The sequence below is a fragment of the Hyposmocoma kahamanoa genome, unplaced genomic scaffold (genome assembly GCF_003589595.1).
Source record: "Hyposmocoma kahamanoa isolate Upper Pololo Valley unplaced genomic scaffold, ASM358959v1 102, whole genome shotgun sequence".
In the NCBI taxonomy this organism is placed as follows: Eukaryota; Metazoa; Arthropoda; class Insecta; order Lepidoptera; family Cosmopterigidae; genus Hyposmocoma; species Hyposmocoma kahamanoa.
In genome coordinates, this window is record NW_020653337.1 from 10,877,521 (window position 1) to 10,898,265 (window position 20,745).

The following is a 20,745-nucleotide window of genomic DNA, read 5'->3' on the forward strand; positions in this document are numbered from 1 at the left end:
CCTGTTGGTATTCCGGTAAATGTTTTTTGTAAAAAATCTGTATACTTGGATTGTCTTCACAGAGGACTTGGGTTTATATCTTTCTGCCAAGATTATAAGAATAGACTGCATTCGTCAGTCATTTCATGATAACCTGTCAGTTTATTTTGAGCACCGTCATAGTTAAGAAGTAAGTTAGTTGTGTACTTTTTTTACGCTAGGAATTCCCAGCGTCGGCGTTAAATACCATTCTCTGAGGCGCAGCAAACAGTTATGGGACTCCCAGGCAGTAGTTCCGTATACCCAATAAAACCCAGTGGTTAAACCCACCATCACAGACAGGCGTCTCAGGTTCCGTACAAAATTGTATATTCTCAACTTAAGCATTTGAATTTGAAGTTTGATATTAATTGTAGTTGATGTCAATTCAATACTACAAACAAGCAGTTGAAAGTAAATAAGTTTGACTACAATGTAGCCAGTAGGACTTTTGTCCCGGGAATCTCGTCACTCGGTCTCGAAAACTTTCGAGTCTCGACAATTCATTGGCATTTTGGAGACTCGAGGCTGACATTTTCAGTCTTGGGAATGTCAAGAGTTTTAACACTTAAGTCATTTAATTAAAAAGTATTAAAAATCTACTAAACCATCAGATATTATTCGCTCTGGCCACACGGACGTGGCAACACTGCACAGTGCAGTTACAATTTGTGGATAAAAAAAAATATTGAAGAACGGTAGTGACAAAATCAGGTCCTCTCTATTAGAAACTATACTTAGCGCCCCTTGTTTCTTACGTACTCATTATAAAAATGAAAAATAACTTTCATAATTAATAAATAATTTTTCATTTTGTAATTTGTGTTAATAAAGAACACAATTTAAATATGATGTGTTACCTGCCTAAACGCGTAACCTATAAGCATGTAAATCTATTTTTGAAACAGTCTCGAAAGCTCGTTTTGTCCGAGATTTTCGAGACCGCACCAAGTATCTTTTCCCGGCACGTGGAAATGCAGCGAAATTGAAAGCCCTAGTAGCCAGTATCATAAATATATATGCATACGTAGTTGAGTATTTACTTTTGGCCCAAAATATCTTAAAGTTCTATAAAAAAAATGTGTAAGTGATCTAAATTGGTTCAACTCTTGGGTTTCTGCAAAAAAAGTAATTTTTTTCAGTGTGAGCCAGCAACTAGAAATTAATATAGGCATTATTATTATAGTACATTTGCGTTAAAGCTGAAAAAGAAGGTTTCACCTGTCCAATAAATAGGCTTCAAACAATGAGTATTGTTTTAACTTGAACAAATTGTAGGTGCAATATTATAAAGACATGGTGCAAGATAACATGAAAATGATACAGAGTATCATCAGTCTTTCAAACTAACGAGAGGGAGTTCCGTGAAAGTTCGTAAAGATAAGTTAGTAACTAGACATGGGTTCTGTTCTAGATTAAAACATTAAGAAAGTTTATATAACACCTTCAGATTCCTCTGAATCACTAAACATTGCAAAAAATGTAAAGAACTTTTGATGGTATATAAAGTAAAACAACACAGTTAATCACCGTTGTCGTCCTCTTTGCTGTTGTCTTTTTTCTGTTTTTCTTTTTCTTTATTTTCTAATTGCTTCACCATGTCGATAGGAACAGGAGGCCCCTGATAATGTACAGTCAGTTGCACAATCCTCTCTGCTTCTCTGACGCCACTTATCCTGGCGCCAGAGACTGTTGCAAAATGACCTGGAACAGTCGCTTCTCCAGCAAACAGCAGAATTGGTGGAATGGGCTCATTGGGCCCTGGCAGAGGACAGGCTAGTGCTCGCTGTGCTGAACCATCTGAGCAGCCATTGTCAAATGAATAAGCACCACAAAAGTAAGGATCCGACGACCAGTAGGATCTTAGAATTGCTACTGGATACGGTACACACGTACCTGTAAGACACCGCAATAAATCTGTAACACCCTCCGCCACATCTTTATCACATATCCCCTCCACAAAAATAGCCTCCTGTCCAGTCACCCAACAACACATTACATGTTTGCTGTTAGATACTATTCCTAATGATTTAATACCTCTAGTCCAATCACAACGGCTATAAAGCTCAGAGCCTGTAAACTTGAAATTTAAATCAGATTGTTGCCAATACCAAAATGGGCGATCGTATTCTAAATATATTTTGTTACAATGTCCAAACCCGAGACATCGCATTGCATCCATTTTTGCAGCCGGTAGAGCTGGGCAGAACATTTTGATTGCGTTCTGTGCCAATACACCCAGAGATATAGTGACAACGACGTAGTCTGCCGGAAATTCTTCACCGTCGTCAGTTACAACTACCGCTCTGTGTAGGGACTTTGGACAAGTTCCCCAATACACGCAATTAACAGGCTTACAATATCTTATAGCACCTTCCGGTATCTTGCGCAGTATTGGCGCTAAGATACCAATTAATCCTAAGGGAACCCGAACTTCTCCGCCCGCCATATTCATAAAACAACCAAAGTGATCTGCACAAAGCATCGACGTGTCACTGCCGCAACGCGCGCTCAGCATGTGGCACATACCAAACATTATTCTTGCTGCGTCGTGCTGGTGTTCTTCAGGGAACTGGTGTAGCTCTTGTTGTATTCTTAGACTCATGAAATTAATAAGGGAACCATGCTGCTTGCTTCCACCTAAGCAATATATAGCGTCAGCTTCTTCTTCGATCTGTCGAAATTTGTAGTAAGCTGTTATGGTTGGCGTGAATGGCATATTTCCACTAACAGCTCTGGTAAATAAGCCACGACTGTGAACAGCAGCAGGAACACCGGGTCGTGGAGGATCTTCTGAAGCAGCCAGCTTATAAACTGGATGTGTGGCGCAATTATCTTCTTTCGAGTGAGAGCCGAGCTCCGCTACGACATCACCGAGCCAACACGAATGGATGCGTCCTCCTGGCCTAAATGAAACAAAATGTTTGATTTAACAAAATTTTTGGCCTTTGTCCAGCAGCGTGACAGCAACGGCTAACTAAAAAATAGAATGTAACAAAGTAACGAAACATTCGAGTAAACATTTAATTTAACTTCAGTACTACGATTTAAAACAAAGATATTACAATTTCATTAACTATACCTTTGATAAGCTTCCAGTATTACTATATTCTCAATGCCGCGGTCGAAGAGGCGAGCAGCGGTCGAAAGGCCTGCCATGCCGGCACCAATAATAACGACGCGTGGCTCCGGGAAAGACAGATCTACATTAATTGGGTCCACCGCATTTATGCCACGTTCGATCATGTTAGGAGAGCAATCGTACACTGTTGCAGGCTTCTTGGGACATTTGAATGTATTTTTTGCTTTTTTATCGGATTTCCTGTGAAATAGTAGTTTAAATTCACTAAAATAACTGAAATACATCGTCCTATCTCTTACACAGCCACATACTTGGTATTTGCGATGTGTTATTGGTTTACAAATTCATTTGTAATTGAGAATGGAATGTTCTGTTTGTGGTTCGATTGAGATCACAAATGTATTGATAACTATATTTGCAAGTTTTACTACTACGGTTCAAGTCTTTCCTTTAAATAAACTTGAATACGACCCTACTTTTGAACATTTCCATAGTCTGTCATCGAACAAACGTTTATCTGATAAATGTTTACTAATAATTTTAGAAGTACGTACCATCGTCTCATACTCGGCCATGTTCTTTGAATGATTCTAAATAAATTACTAAAATTTCTCATGATGTACAATAATCAAAATAAAACCACTAAAATATTTTGAAAGGTCATGAGTGCATTTCTATCAATTGAATGTCAAAACCAAGTCAAAACATGACGTGTTTTTGGCAATGTTCTATTTTATAACTACGACGCACTATAAGTTTCCGGAACTAGCCACTTACATAAACAATATTTAAAAAGTAATTACGACATTTGAAAATGGAACTCTTTGGCTGTAGAATACAGTTTGAAACAAAATCTGACTGTCAGGCAGAGGTTCCAGGTTCGATTCCCGGGCCGTGAGAAATATTTGTATGTGTGTGCCTACATTTATTTCTCTCGTGAGTTTGAGTGTAATTTGTGGTTGTCGTATGTGTGTTGAGTGTGTGCGTTATTATCATTGTCATTGTCACTGCCATTGTCATAGTCCCGACCTGGCGCCTTGTCACTTTTATTTATTTCCAGAAATTAAAAACCAGCGCACAACGCATTCAACAATTTTCATCACCTGAAGAGACTGTCGAAGAGTATGAAAAATATGTTTCAGAGATTGTCACGGAGGAGTAGCATAAATGTTTTCAAAATTGGTTCATTCTCATGAAAAAGTGCATTAACGGTAACGGAGAATATTTTGAGAAACAATAAAAAAATTTTCAAACAATTTATAGTATTTTATTCTTATTCATTAAGGAAACTCATAGTGCACCCCAAGTATTTAACAAAAAGAAGTTTGTGGGAGCATATAACAGCTCCAAAAATATAATTAAAAAACACTTGGAATAAATAGGAAATGAAACTATTTTTCCGGATTTAAATCGCGTATATTTGTTTTTTTCAAACAAACCGACGTTTCGGGTCCTTTACAGGTCCCATGGTCACGGTTGACTGTTTAGTTAAGTAAGTAATTAGTTAAGTAGCACTAGAAAGGAAAGCTTCTAAAGATCTTCAATCAGGTGCCTAAGTAATGTAATATAGGTCCAAGTACAAAGAACTTACGACTTTTCGATTTTATTGAAGACTTTGTCTTCAATAAAATCGAAATCTCGGAGGTCAATTTATGTTATTGAACTATAACGATAAAAAATTGAGTAGTTTTCAGATAACATTCAACAGGGTTAGTGTTTCTTCGAAAAGTTATCACTTGAAAGAAATAGTTCAAATATGGTTATAATTTTACTATAGATATAACTTTACTTATTATGCTTATGTTGCGCAATGAGGCGTCTTAAGAGATCAGAAGTCGATCGTCGATTTTATTCTTATTTTATCTAAGGACTTCTTCGGCAGGAAACAGGAGTTTAAGTCTTTCTCTGAATTTCGCTACGAGCTGAAGCACTCAGTCCAGAAGTGATCCAGTGTATGGTAAAAATGTCGACTGACACCGAGTAGTGAATGAGTCTCATCAGTGTAGCTCTGTAAAATAAAACGTTATGTTAATAAATAAACTTCTTAGGTTGAAAAATTACAGCTTCGAGGTTCTAATTGTTTCAAAAACACCTAATTTTGGGACCTTTCAATCATACAATTCGTAAGCATTACTAAACTTATGAAATGATGGCTTTTTAATTCAGAGTTAGTTAAGAATTATTTCAACTTTTGTACATGGTTATTTGTAAAATTCTAACAACCTCGCAGAACTGTATTACTAACATCATAAACTACAAATAAAAACATCTGATCAATCAATGTGAATGATTTTGTCTAACCATTTGTTCAAAAGGAATGTCAGCATGCTGCAGCACTTTTGCGAGCTGCAGACTGTGTTGATAATGTACGTTGTCGTCTCCCGTCCCGTGCACCAGCAGGTACTTGCGACCACGCAGCTTCGGCGCCAATGCCAATAAATCCGAACGCTGGTAGCCAACAGGATTAGCTTGCGGAAGATCCATGTAGCGCTCAGTGTAGATTGTATCTGTGAAGAGCATATAACTTTGAAAAAACGTATCATACCTTTTCTGTATATCTGGCGCATCTTGGGCAAGAATCGGTGACTACCTTATGCTGGGGTCGCACTTGCGTCTATCGTCACGAAACAGTTTGTGCTGAAACTTCGTATGATTTACTCGTTAAAAATTTATCACGCCAATGCGGTGATCACGTTAACGTTTCGTAATTTTAAACGAAATATCGTGTAATAAACCAAAATGACTACAAAACAATTTCCAGACCTATTGACCATGACTATTAACTATTTTTTACATCTACTGTGTAATGTGTACGAAAAATTACATTCATTGGATCCCATGTAATGGGCTCAGCTTCAAAGGTGTTTAAAAACTACAATATCATTTCGTCCCTCCAGACCGCAACAACCGAGAAATACAGTTGATATGAACAACACTAGTCCCAATACGCAGCACAAATTAACTAACTTAATTAAATTAAAACGATTGAATAATTTATTAAATTTAAAATTCAAACTTCAAGTTGTCTTCAAACAATGTCGCAAGCGATCAAATGTGGATCACATAAACCATCAAACAAGTTGGACAAACTTGCCTGTACTGTTCATGCTCATCTCTTTCTATAGTCGTACGTACCTACCGTACTATAGTTATCACAATGACTCATATCTCTTTGTGATTTGTGCAATGAGTAAGCATAATAGATAAACCGTTTCTAGCATTAATTCTAGCACTAAGTATTAAGAAAAAAGAAATATACGTTGGTATGGAATCTAGCAAGGTGAACGCGTAGGCGACAACTGAAATTTGGTTTGACAAACATGCTTGCAAACATATTTGTAAAACACGTCGTCAATCGAGATTTCCATCAAACATATCAAACACTTACATTATTTGACAAACGCATCAAACACGACCGCAGACGATCAAAAAGTTTGACACAAAGAAAAAAAAAATTTGACAAATTATTTGATCGTTTACCGGCCGTTTAACTCGATTGATAACTTGTATGCAGCCAGAACTTTCGCGAAGATAGCCGATATTGGTTAATTATACCTGGCTGCGTGTATCGTATCATTGCGCAAAGCTTCGTGACGATAGACGCAAGTGCGAGCCCAGCATTACGCCGATTGGCAAATCCTTTCACCACGATGGCAAGCATTAGTGTACAATCGGCGCCTTCACTTAGGTATCGTCGGTAGTGAGGGCACCGACTGGTATTATGCCATCGATGCGATAAGAAGAAGACTTTAAAAAATGCTTTGTCTTATGCCACATAGTTATACCAGTGTTCAAAAATGTTTAAGAACAATCCACACCTTTGTTGTTTTAAAAGGAAATTATTGACGTTAAAGGACGTTATTGTATAATTAATGATTGTACGTTATTGCAATTGCTATGACTGGGGTATATCGCATGTATTCATTATCCAATGAAGAGAACAATTGAATTTAATGGGAAATTTTCCCTTTCCTGGCTATTTCAATGGAATAAAAGAGCAATTCACAATAAAACGATATATACTTATACTGAACATTAAATATTACATTTTTGAAAAGAGACTACGGTATGCTTCAATGGAATACGTGTGTTGTACAATAGAAAAAATGAATTGTATACTATTATTAGAGGAGGAAGACGATTTGATAAAATGGCACCGGAAGGGAAACATAAATAAAAATAATAATAATTCAACTTTTACGTCATAACCAAAATAGTAATAGCAATAAAAAAAAATTTTCTTTTGGGCCGTGGGAGTGGCGATAATCTAAAGTAGATGCTAGTATAAAATAGGTTCTTGAATCTCACCTACCGCATCCACATTCATACCTCGAACACATTTAAAAATACAAAATTAATAATTACATCCCCGTAAAGGCGAGAACTTAAGAAATAATCAAAATAGATAATCAAACTTTTTTTTATACTAAATGATGTGACGAACAAGTCGTACGCCTGTCCATAACAGTTGCAGTGCCACTTAGAGCTTTAAATCGCAAAGATCTGAGGTGCACTACCAGTGCGCCCATCTCCCTGAGACATAAGTGAAACGGTTGAACCCTTCAAAACCGGAATGCGATAATGCTCACCTTACTGCTTGGCGGCAGAAATAGATAAGGTGGCAGTACTTCCCTGAAAGTCTTTCACAAGAAGCTCTACTGCTACTGTAAACTACTAAAAAAACTAATAGGAATAAAGTTACATAAAGAAAAAAAGTTAAAGAAAGAAAAAAAGCTGTGATAGCCTAATGGTTTGACCTATCGCCTCTCAAAGCAGAGGCCGTGGGTTCGAATCCGACTTCACGACTCTGAGTTTTTCGGAATTTATCTACGAAATTGAATTTGAAATTTACTACAAGTTTTTCAGTGAAGAAAAACATCGTGACGAAATCTGCCGAGAAAGATTCACAACCCTCGGAAAACGTGTGAAGTCCCCAACCCGCATTGGGCCAGCTTGGCGAACTATGACCTAAACCCTCAGCTATGAGGAGATCCGTGCCCAGCAGTGGGACGTATAAATGGGTTGATAATGATGATAAAATCTTTACTTACCATAATAAAGCCAGGAAGTGACTGGAGCTACAGCAGCGCCACAAGTGATGGTCTTCAGGTCATCCTGGATCAACATCATGGTGGTAGCATACCCTCCATAACTCCACCCCCAAACTCCGACTTTTGAAGGGTCGATAAATGGGTACGTCTCCAATAAACGCCTGTTTGATTTTTTTTTTAATTCACACAAAATTTGTGTTCACAGATGCTCATTATTGTTAAAAATGATATTCGAAATTGGAGAATAAATATGTGTCTTACATACAGTGGTTAATTTATGCATATAGTCCAACAATGTAGTTACATGTCTCGATGTTACATAACAATACCAACACATTTTTATTCAACAATAACAGCTATTCGTTTCGACAAATCCGATGTCAATCTCACCTGATAGCAGCAATTGAGTCCGTAACCTCAACAGTGCCAAGGGCGTCCTTGACAGCAAACATGGCCTCTACGCCCATCGCGCCTGACCCTCGCACGTCGACGGACCCGACTATGAAACTACGATTGCCGGCCAAGTATAAGTTGTAATATTCTGTTATGTAAAATAACAATTGAAACCTTTATTTAGAGTATATTTTTAGGTCAATGAGTTTTCTTTCGTCATGAACAAAGTTTGTGTGAGGGTAAATTCATTTCAACAATATCTTCTTTATGTATTTTACGAGAGTATAGAAAAGTATTCAAAGTCACAAAAAACTCACCTAAATCAAAATTGTCTTTAACCCTAACCGTGCCCGGCCCAGCATACACCCTCACGACCAATGGATATTTCTGTCCTTGAACCATCTCAGGTGGTAACAATAATTTGACGTGGGCGTAAACATTATCTCCTAAAGGTATTATGTTGAACAAAGTCATCGGCATTTTGTATTGACTTAATTTCTCTGACAATTTCGTACTGTCTTTGATCAATGTCAATGTATCAACCTGAAAAGTAAGAGTTAACACTATAATAACAAGAAAAGTTAATTTTAATTAAAAAATGAAGTATGTTTTCGGTGAGTGGTGGTGAAATGTAAGCCCGTTAATTAAATACAATTCGCAAAGTATGGCAATTGTCAAAAATATTCTTAACTATGTAATATTACACGTTTTTAACCTGGTCTTTTAAATGACGGTCTACAAAATTCTTTCTGGTTAAAAATTCAAAGTAACATACCTGTGAATTATACAAAAATGTTTTAGGAGCGGTATTAGTAGACGAGCAAGAAAGGACACCATATGAGGAGCCTGTTGAAAACATGCCAGAAGTATGATGACAGGAAGACTCCCGGCACGATATACAACGAACAACGCTTCCTGAAGTCGACCATAGCTGCCTTTGCCACGGTGTTCCCGAAGGTGAAACAATATAATAGAGAGTTTTGGTTGCATCATTCCAACCCAGAATATCTGTGACAGTCGCGTTAGTAGGGGTTAAATTTTCTAAAGTATACGAGGCTAAATCAAAGCGCGTCGCATGTAAAAACTTCCGCTCTTCTAACTCTTGAGGTTCAATCTCTATCATTTTGGTACCAGTACTGTCGAAGTATGGCGTGTTTAAGTCGATCCAGCCGTTTGGTTCCACGCGCTGTCTGACAATATTGCATTTGTCAATTTGTAGTTCACAATTCACTAAAACGCTTAGGTTCTGTCTTCTATTTAACCATAGAACGAGGAGATTATGATCTGAGGCCCAGTTGACTCTACCAAGGATGTGATCCAAGCCGACTACGTCCACTGGAGCTGGAATGTTCCAAGCATCCGTTTCGGGATTGTTCACTTTGAACACACGGAGTCCTACTACTGGATTTACGCGACCTGCCTGACAATAAAAAATGATTGTCACTTCTTCCTTCTCCGTTACTTAACGATGTTTATTTATTTATTTAGCTTAATATAAATCAATAATTGTACAATACGTTGTGATTAACACTTTAGACTATGGAGTCTTACCTTATGTGGCATAGGTGTTAATTTAAATCAAACAAGTAAGTTTCCTCTTCCAATCAAAATCGCTTCGACAATAGGTAATTAAATTGCAATTTAAGCTAGTGCATTTGAAGTTCATTTAAAAGCTTAAATACAAAAATTTATGTATAATATTAGGACAATATGCAACTCTACAGTGTCATGCAAATGTAATGGTGTGTTATTTATATAAATTCAACAATACCTTAAATAATCTTAGGCCGTAAAAACCTTTTTTTATCTACGAGTAATGTACAGTGTTTTTTTAAACACTGGGGAAATCTGAAACCGTAGAAGATACAAGGAAACTGTCATATGAACCATTAAGTTTATTTTTGTGAAAACAATTTTGACAAACAATTTTTTGGTCAAGCGTGTGTTGTCCTTAAAAATAAAAAAAAATTTATGAAAATTTTTTTTAGTGCTGATCGACTCAGTTTTCTGTTGCCGATAGACTTCATTGTATCAGAAGAAAAAAATTAGAAGTTGGTCAAATTAAATAATCCTTACATAACCATAGAAGTATGTTTTCGGATTTCCCCACACTGTCCCATTAAAAAAGCACTCTACAGACGTTTGAAATGCTTAAAAAGCAAAATACTGCTCACTCGAGTACTAGGTACTGTTTTTTTTCACATGTTTGTTAATTTGTACTTAGTTATACATATTGTAAAACTAACCTTGGGGTACTTAAACCGGACTTCCTGTGAATATTGAAAGTTAACATCAGCTGGGTTCCCATAAATTGGATAGACCACTGACTCCACCAAAGTGTCGTTGAAAGATGCCACAGCCAAGTAAGTGCCGTTAGGTGAAAACCAAACTGCTTCTGCTGCATTGAATATCTCCTCTGGAACAGAAAACAGAACGTAGTTTATTTGTGATATAAATGTAAGTCTAGAATTGAATATAGCCAAGAAAACAATATAGAGCTCAGAAACTTCGATTCGGCAAGAAAAAGCAACTGTTTTTAATTATACCTTACATGCTCATTTTAAATTGATTTTAAACGAATCATTGTAATAAATTAATTACTATTACTCGTACATAACTTTGTGCGACGATATAGGCGCGTGCGCTCCTTTAAATTTGATTAGCTGTAATTTACAAAGCAAACCTTCATAAATCCAGTCCGTGACACCGAAGTAAACTTGTCCAACTACTCCCTCGTTTGTCAAAATGGTGACGTCATCAGGACGAGCCGAGTCCGCGACATAGTACACATTGTTATCTTGTACGTATGCTATAGAGTGATCTCCGCCCCAAATGGCTGTTTGAAGATATCCTTTGCCTAACTCCGTCAGTATTCTGTCAATAATTACAAAATGTCTATAGGTGAATTGAATTCGTTACAGCTCACTTCAACAAGGCACACATTTTACGATATTTTTATTTCGGACCATTCACACTGAATGTATGTCAGTCATAAAAAAAGTAAATATAATACACTCACGGACACATAATTCGAGCCACCTCGCAACAGTATTAAATGCCCTAAGCTTAAACAATGTTCGATTGATCAAGAACTATCCTACGCAATTTTGAAACTAGTTAATTAAATTTCTAAAAAGGACTTATGGAAAAGCCTTTTCTATAAGTCCTTTTTAGAAATTTGGACTTGCAAAACCGGGGAGCCTTTTTCTTCGATGATAACACTATATTTGTGTTCTAGCCCTTTAAGGCAAAAATGCGAGGTGACACAAATTATGTGTCCGGGAGTGATCATTGTATCAATATGTATTTACTGTTTTCATACTTTTAACATAACATACCATGACATTTTTAACCGTCTTCAAAAACATTCTTCACAATTCGACTGTGTTTTTTGTGTGTGCATGTTACGCGATTGCTTCAACATTCGTGAACCGATTGCGAAAATTCTTTTTTTTTTTGTTGGAAAGGGGATACCTCTGTAGCAGTCCCACTCAAATTGGAAAAAAATATTCCACCTCTAAGGATGGCAAATTAGGGGATGAATCCGGTTTATTGGATTTCACCCATTTTCCTTTAACTGATTTCAATAAAACTTGGCAAACAGATGTAATTCCAATTCGTCTAATTATGGAAATTGGCAAACAGGTGAGAAGGACTCTTCAACAGTGTACAGCAGCTACCTTGTGTTTGAGATCAAAATTTTTCCTTTTGACATGGACTGCCATATCTATGCCTTACTTTCACAAACTCGTATCTTATAAAGGGTGATTATTCAGGAGATGACAAAACTTTCCATTTATTTTAAATTTCTTATCAAGGGTGCTAATGTGGGTGCATTACTTTAAGAATACGTAAAAGCCAGTGTGTGAATATGTAGGAAATGTGATTTTGTTTTTATTTACTTGGTTAGTCAACAATTGTTATACCAATAAAAGATCAGAAAACATATATGCAAAAAAAACTTAAAACTAAGTGCACAATCTATTACAGACCGACACTACATGCACAATAAATTATTGCAGAGTAAAAAGAAACTTACAAAAAGATAAGTGTAAACATTAATTTAACCATATAATTCACTTACAAAAACAATTAGTGTTAATATCTTAAGACTAAGCAAAAGCATAAAAAAGTAGTTAGGTGACTGAGTTTTAGGAAGGTGACGACATTTCGCGCTTGGTTCGTACTGCAGAGAAGTAGTGGAAATCAATGGTTGCGTAGTGACCATTGTACAATTGGCAAAGCCTAGCAATGGAAGAATTCGCGCCTAAAACAGTCCTGCGAAAAGGCTTCCAAAGAGGCTTGATGTAAAATCTAGGTAGTCTGTGGGGAACATTAACTAATATAAGGTTTAGAACTGCATTTAAGTTGATTATTTAATAATTTATATAAAAACATCATATTTTTATATATGAACGAAGTTTTTTAGCTTGTCCAGTGTAGAACGCCAAATGATTCACAAACCTCTTCTGCATCCTCTTCAATCTCTGTGAGTGAGTGGCGAAATGTGGACGCCACACAGTGCTACAGTATTCCAGAATACTACGGACTAATGTGTTATAAAGTATTAACTTTGTTTTTGGACTCTTAAACACTTTACAGGTTCTGAGTAAGAAACCTTAAGATACGAGAAGCACTTTTTATGGTTTTATCAATATGAGGTACGAAAGTGAATTTTTTGTCAAGTATCCCACCGAGATCTCTAATCATATCAGACTCAACCAGAATTGTCCCTTTTATGTAGTAATTAGTGGAAACAGGTGAAAGATTTCTAGTAAATTTAATGTGGGTACAATTTGCAACGTTCAACTCCATACCATTGCTGTCACACCAATGTACCACATTATTTAAATCAGTTTGAAGCTTAGACTCATTGTCACTTAAAATGACCCTAGAAATTTTCAAGTCATCGGCGTACACAAAATGAGAAGAACTATTAATAGTCAATGGAAGATCGTTTATGAATATATTAAATAAAATCGGTCCCTGGTGTGAATCCTGGGGCACGCCTGATGTTGCTCGTTGAAACTGAGTACGATAACTGTTGATGACTACATAAAATAATCTATCCTCCAAATACAATTTCAGCCATTTGAAAAAAGAACCACTAATGCCATAAACTGAAAGTTTTTTAACTTGTATATAGTGTGGTACCTTGTCGAAGGCCTTACTAAGATCCGTGTATAGACATCGACTTGATGGTGAGAGTCAATACATCCGAATATCATTTCCGTAAATGCAACTAAATTCGTTATTGTCGATCGTTCTTTAACACAGGCATGTTGGTGCTCACTTAAATATTTACTAAAATATGATTGCAAAATAGGACAAACGAAAGCTTCAAAGACTTTTGCCAATGTTGCTAAAATAAAGTAAATAAGTGATGTGTAATCAGCCTCCAAAATTTGTATATGCAATCGATTTTTTGCATTTCGGTAACTTTGTGCTTTAAGATACGCGTTTGAGAAAGTAAGGCGACGATATGCGTTTTTGTTCTATTTGAGGCGACCGCGGTGACGAATACAGCAAAAGTGGATAAAGCGTGAAACACACAGGGAGCGGGTGCAGGTCGGGTGCGGATCGGGCGGGTGTCGGGTCCGGAGCAGGCCCACGCGTATGGGGTGTTGTTGTCCATAAAAATACACGGAATTAGAGCCGCCGCGCTCCTGACCCGACACGCACCCGACCCGCAGCCGTTCTTCTTTTGAGGTCGGTTTTTTTATGTAAAATGTTATAAGTATATATAACACAATTTACCAGCATGAAACTATAACGTCACTAGAGCAAACAGAGTTATTTTCGAGCGATCGAAAATAATTTGTTTAATATCGTTTGATCGATATACTCGATCAAACGATATTAAACAAAGTAAACGCGTTGTTTAATTTTTCCATGCTGAGAAATAATAATTAACAAATGTTTGTGACCTGCAATTATTTGTAACAAATATACATTATTAAGCAAGTTAAAGTAAATTTTATTTTGCCCGGTCACAAATTAACCATAAAATTGCTGCTACTTTTAATGAGGGCACAACGTTAAATATTTAATTAAAACCTTGATGAGATTGTCAACTCACTTTTTTTCAAGGTTGTACAATGAATATTTCGCGAGACTTGAGTGCCGGTATACCTGAAACAATATTGATTACTCAGTAAATTAAATAAGTACATATTTATATTATGTATTTGTAGCATATTACTTTTCCTGTGGTGGTACTGGTAGGACATTAGTAGAATTATAAAAACCAACATTTTCTGGGCTCTATGTAAAAGTTAAATGAGAAATAAGTAGGTAAAGGTAGACGACTCGTTGACATTCTGTAGGGTTTCTGCCCCTCTTGTCGTAACTAATAAATGCGTTGATTTTGGTAACTTTCGAAATATCGGCACCTAAAGTTTATTTCTTTGAAAAATGTCACTAACTTTTAATTTATTATTATTATTCATTGACTTACAATGTTATTATTATTATTTATCTTTAAGTTTACCCGGTAACTTTGAGATTGCCTGGTAGAGATCTAGTTATAAGATCGCCTGTCTTTTGTTTTTTTTGTTATGTATTATGTTCTAGAGCGCAATGAGGAGTATTTGTATTGTAAAAAAAAACAATAAGCCAAATAAGATACAAAAAAACCAAGTATAAGGGGTTGTAGATTCTCATTTCACTCATTGATTGAATCCAAAACAGTTCCTTTTTTGACTTATAAAAATATTGGTGAGATCCAGATTGTCAACGGTTAAAATAACGCTATTTTAAGATAAGCCTCTATTCTAAAAAGCCATCGATATGTTAATAACTCAATTTCGCTAAAATGTCGATTAAGTTGTTTATGGTAAAGAGGACAATAGTATTTTAACCGTCTTGATCTTTTACTAGTATCCGACCTGTTATTAGTACCTGTATTCGCAAGTGTATTCTACAGATTTTTCAGACAAGCAAGAACCACAATTAGTAACTTATGGCTGTATATAGTACGGCAGATATCAATACGAATTGACGAGACATGTTTATCTTAGTTGAAAGTACTTATTTTTATTTCACTAAATCACAAATAGAAATACAAATATAATTCTTAAAGTGCACACCACGATCTTTTTACATAGTTTGTTTTTAGATTTTAGTAGCAGTAGAGTTCCTTGTCAATGAGTTCGTCCAGAGACGTATTGCCATGTTACCTATTTCCGCCGCGACGCGGTAATGTGAGTATTACTGCGTTCCAAAAGGTAAGGGTGCTGGTGAAATTACAGGCATATAAGACTTGCCAACTTACGTCTCTGAGAGACGGGCGTAGCGGCAGTGGCACTGCAACTGTCCATAGGGACTGGCGTGTTGCTTACCAGCAGGCGCGCGACTTGTTTGTCCCGTCATTTGGTACCATAAAAAAGCTGTTTTATTGGTAAAGCAAAAATTGTAGGCCCCTTTTCTATGCATATTATTAAAGTAATATAACATCCAAAAGAGGTACAATTTAACTATTTAAAATGTTAACTACAAACATTAAGTAGTTTACTAATTTACCACACCAGATTTTTCTCTTCGTCCTGCAAAATTACATAAAAATCACTATAAGACGATGTATATTCTAATTTATTTAAAAAATATATTCCGCTTCTGAATCGTAAAACACGTTGCTCTCGCTAATATTCTGTATAGCCCGTAATATATATACCTGAGTAAAAACGATCGAATTGAAAATACTTAAACCGAATCAAATTGTCAAATCATATTCTATTATGGCAAGATTTCCTTGTCCTTGTCCTCGTAAGTAGCTGAACCAATACATTTACATAATTTGGTTATTGCATTCCATGAGATTCAATAGTTACAATATTTATATAATAGCACACCCAAGCCACTTGCCTATTATCGTTAAAAAAATGTTTTAGTTTCATAGTCACTCAAGAGAGAATTAATTTCCCTTGTTTTGCATACGTAGAGCAATAGAGCACATCGTTCCACTGGCCGAACAATTCAATAAATTACACTTTTTATCTTAAACGACTCCGTACTCGTGGTAACAGATCATGTTGTGGCGATTTATGTACATTCTCGTTGAGAAAAGTAACGCAAAAATGCTTTTTTTTTTCAAATCAAATCATTGATTGTGTACACACTTTTAGAAGGACTTGTTGTTCTGTCGATACGTATCGTCTTGCCAACTCAAACACCTTTTTTAGAACATTTTTATGAAACTTTCAGGGATTGTTGTTAATATTTTACAAATTATGGGAAAATATATAAAAAAATATTTGTTCGGGAAGACCGGATTTTCACTATGTCCTACATATAGGACAACGGCACTATATTAATATGTCCTTTTAACATATTGATTGATTGTAAGTGGACTAATTAGCAATGAAGTTAAAGGAATAATTCAATAAAATATTATTTATTGAAAAAAAAACTTATTAAACATAAACTTAAAAAACGAATAAAAAATAAATATTTCTTCTAAAACAAACAAAATATTTCTTCAATCATTTAGACGTTACTACTATTAGTCTAATTTACAAAATGTATTTAATTGTAAAATAGGCACAAAACACAAACAAATCTTACATTTTTTACAGTTTTTCTCATTACAACCACATTTTTGCAGCGTGACTGTTTTAAACTATTATTCCTTTAATTCCCTATAGTCAATCCGAGAAACTTTCCAGTTTTCAAAATTTGTGTTCTACTTGTACAGTCAACAATAAGAAATCGTCATCGATATACCTATTGCTGATAGAATCTATACCATGCCCATTCCATAGTATCTATCGGTAAATAGGCGGGTTGCAAATACTAAATTCTGGCTCAAACTTGTTTTTCGACCAATTATCTTGCTTATTTCTTTATCTTTGCTTATTTAGGTGTTTCAAGTACCTACACCGTCGACTACAAACACGTCTGCGTGAACGCGACATAGATCTCAGATGTCCTCTTGATCGCAACGGTAATGATGATGAACTGGCGAATTCTTCCGAATTATCAGAAAACGCTGGACAAGACACAACAGTATCCGATATATCGCACTGTTATTATAATAGTGTTGTAACTCAAAATATGTGAAATTCAAGATTATAGTATTGGTGAACGTACAATTTGATTCTCCACAGGCCAATGAAACCGTTGTTAGAATATTGTAATAAACAATGTAAAGCTATCTACTTAACTCAAACTGAGACAAACTTTTTGTGTGGTAGTTCTGGATAAAAACATTCCTACTCAACAATAGGAAATTTTTTCCTTTTTATTTTTAAAAATATTTAATATATAATATTAGTAGAAAACTGTTTACATGTCTGTAATAAACTTTAACCTATACATGTACTTTTCTAAATCTTTCATGGGAAGAGAATAATCAGTTTTTTATCGATTCTGAAAGAATACCCTTTTTGAGTTAATACACTTTTATATTCCTTATGCGATATGTTCATCGTCGTGTGAATTGCTATCCGACTCAAGGTTGTTAGTTTGATTGCGATACGGTTTCGGTTCGATACATTCAAGATCATCATCGGAAACGTCACCATAGAACAACCTTGGAGTCATTGAACGTTTCTAATATTTCATTATCTAATCTGTCAAATCATAATTTATCATAACTAAAGACAAAATATATAATTTGATAATATTTGAAAGATTTAGTTTATGTACTCTGTGAAGAACATGTGTAGGGATACTTAACATCGACTATCTACATTTGTTCTTTGCAAAGGACATAAAGTTTGTTAGGTTATTTTTCGCTAAGTATTTATTTTTTTCTAAAAAATGTCTATCTACACAGCTTTGCACAGACGCATGATTGCACGTGCTCCCTCAGATGCTATTTAGAAAAAAAAATACAGATGACACACGACATTTGTCTATTGTTTTGACAATGTAGAAAGCCTATAAATGGTATTAAAAAAATAGTAAGCTTGCCACCTTTAGTTACTTCAGGAGTTTTTTTGGATTTATGTGTACTTCTCGGAGTACAAATGTGGGTAGGAGGGTATTGCTAATTTTATGGCATACAATTACTTAATTTGATTAATTTAACGGTATATTATATAATATTTGTAATTATAAGTTTTGTAACAAACCTATTTTATAACTGTGTTTGTAACAATAGTTCCAGAGTTTACCGCTAGATGGCGTTTGCATCGAAAGCGCTATTTCTGAATAGCGGTGTTAAGATGTTGAGTTCTTCTCTTATAGCACGCCCTTCTGGCGGAAGTCCTTAGTAGCGCCCTGAGCCGAGGTCCGTGCCCACTTGGGCGCCCTTAGGCCCGCCACTTAGATTTAATTTTTTTAATGGGTTAAGAGCTCTCACCTCGCCTTCTTATCCAGTGGCGCAGTCAAGGCCAACTACAAAACGTCATCAATCAGTCCCTTCTTGGGAACTGCTGCCCGAACCTTCTGAAATTGACGTACGCTCATAGAGGGTGAAAATAACCTCTCGGAACGGTTTCCCGGAGTAAGTCCCTTCTTGGAAACAACTGCCCGGACCTTCTGCATATAGGGTGTAAAGCAGTTATCTTTGAAATAAACATCTTTCTGCAACATCTTGGAGTTTTGACTTGGCTTAAGTTGGGTCATCCCACAGCAAACAGAACTCCTCCTTTTATTGCTTAATTTCAAAAATGTCAAATTTCAATTTCAACTCTTAATAATCTCATGCATGTCATTATTTTATCGCAGATAACTATTATTGCATGTTCTTCTCATTTAAATAATCGCTGACTTTATAATATGCATTCCTGGTCAATAAATTGAATAAGCACATTTTAAAATTGGCAATGTCATTTGTATCAAGTATATGCTTTGGCAGCTTACTGGATTTTTTTTTTAAATCAATAAGAGCAATTAACGAATTTAGTTTAGCAGTTACATAGATGTAGCATTACCTTGGTACTTCGGGCATGTTTTACATCCACGAAGATACAACATACCATAAAGAACATTTTCAAAGAAAAAACTTAATATCACTGCTGTCTTTTTAATTGCATCTTATTTACGAGGGAAAAATAGATATATGCTACTTGTTTACAACCGAGTGCTCGCAAGTTCACTGCCATGGTTAAAACTTTGATAAAATGTTACACATAATTGTCATGATTAAATTTAATCTGCTTACTCCATGTTTTCATAATATAAACAACATTAAATAAATATTTATTGTATTAAAATAATAAATTGTCGATAAATATAATTACAAAATGTTAAAAAGAAAAAATATATGAAGTAACCATGCCGCATGCCGCCCCGACTTCAGTGTGCTATGCCCTTTAAGAAACTAGTAACGCGGTGGCTGTGCAGAACGAAAGGGTTATTATATTACAGATGAAAGTATTATATAAGCCTTTTATTGGCATTGTTGTTCGCACAGTTATTTATGTAGTTTCTCTACGGTATAGGTAAACGGTAAATCACTATTTAGTGCGTTCTAACAGGTCAATGGTTCTAATTAACATTTTTGCTGTCGATTTATAAGCGATGATCCCAGTTAGCTGTTACTGTTAGGCGGCTTTATTAGTGTTACTTAAAACAGTAGCGTTATCAGTGACTACGAGACGTGAAATTCAAATTTCTTTTCGTAAGTAATAATCATTGTTATTATTATTGATATAAAGATCGGACTACACAAAAAAAACCTTCAATCTGACTGGTTCGTTTAATAAAAAAAAATGTTGTAAAAACTTCTTGATATTCAATAAAATAAATATTCATTGTTTTACAAGAATAATAATCCTGCTGAAAACAAATTAAATACGTGTATATATGTTCTTATACATAAAACATTGGCAAATATGAAATTTCAACAATAATTTCGGAATATTATTTGATTACAATTACAATTCTCTACATATCGATGCACGTGACAATAAAATCACGTGTATATAATAACAACAGTGTTATAGGAATCTAAATTTTGTATAGTTAGTGATAATTACATATATTCTTTTTTGAATGCCATGAGAATACTGAGGGCCGTTTCGTTAGGGAAGTTGATCAACGACTGACAAATTAGATAACAACAAGCATGAGTGACAAGGATGACGCTTTACAAAGCCGAAATCAGCCGATCATCTTATTCTCCAGCTCGATGTATTCGGCACTACTACCATAATTGATCATAGGCCCTAAACAAATAAAGAGTTAAAAAAGTTCTTTCTGTTTGTTGGATCTAGTAGTGCAGTATTTTCACAAAGGTATATGAGTGTCATGGTA

At 35.5% G+C, this 20,745-nt stretch overlaps 2 protein-coding genes across 4 annotated transcripts in view; both read right to left on the bottom strand.

Moving 5' to 3' along the window:
* Nucleotides 1-1,051: 1,051 nt before the first annotated feature.
* Nucleotides 1,052-3,725, bottom strand: LOC113235269 (peroxisomal N(1)-acetyl-spermine/spermidine oxidase-like). The gene is made up of 3 exons (XM_026470922.1): nucleotides 3,655-3,725; nucleotides 3,101-3,340; nucleotides 1,052-2,924 (listed from the first exon to the last, which is right to left on the bottom strand). Exons 1-3 carry the CDS (start codon nucleotides 3,714-3,716, stop codon nucleotides 1,541-1,543), a joined length of 1,686 nt encoding a protein of 561 aa, XP_026326707.1. The 5' UTR covers nucleotides 3,717-3,725; the 3' UTR covers nucleotides 1,052-1,540.
* A 778-nt stretch (nucleotides 3,726-4,503) lies between these two features.
* Nucleotides 4,504-20,745, bottom strand: part of LOC113235252 (venom dipeptidyl peptidase 4-like) — a 35,817-nt gene continuing 19,575 nt past the window's right edge. For all 3 annotated transcript variants that reach the window (XM_026470910.1, XM_026470893.1, XM_026470903.1), the window contains 9 exons: nucleotides 14,624-14,676; nucleotides 11,228-11,418; nucleotides 10,791-10,960; nucleotides 9,320-9,964; nucleotides 8,862-9,087; nucleotides 8,542-8,692; nucleotides 8,152-8,312; nucleotides 5,402-5,607; nucleotides 4,504-5,108 (listed from right to left, as the gene is read on the bottom strand). In XM_026470910.1, coding sequence (XP_026326695.1) covers nucleotides 5,016-5,108; nucleotides 5,402-5,607; nucleotides 8,152-8,312; nucleotides 8,542-8,692; nucleotides 8,862-9,087; nucleotides 9,320-9,964; nucleotides 10,791-10,960; nucleotides 11,228-11,418; nucleotides 14,624-14,676 — 1,896 coding nt within the window. In that variant the 3' untranslated portion in view covers nucleotides 4,504-5,015. The remainder of the gene's footprint in view (nucleotides 5,109-5,401; nucleotides 5,608-8,151; nucleotides 8,313-8,541; nucleotides 8,693-8,861; nucleotides 9,088-9,319; nucleotides 9,965-10,790; nucleotides 10,961-11,227; nucleotides 11,419-14,623; nucleotides 14,677-20,745) is intronic.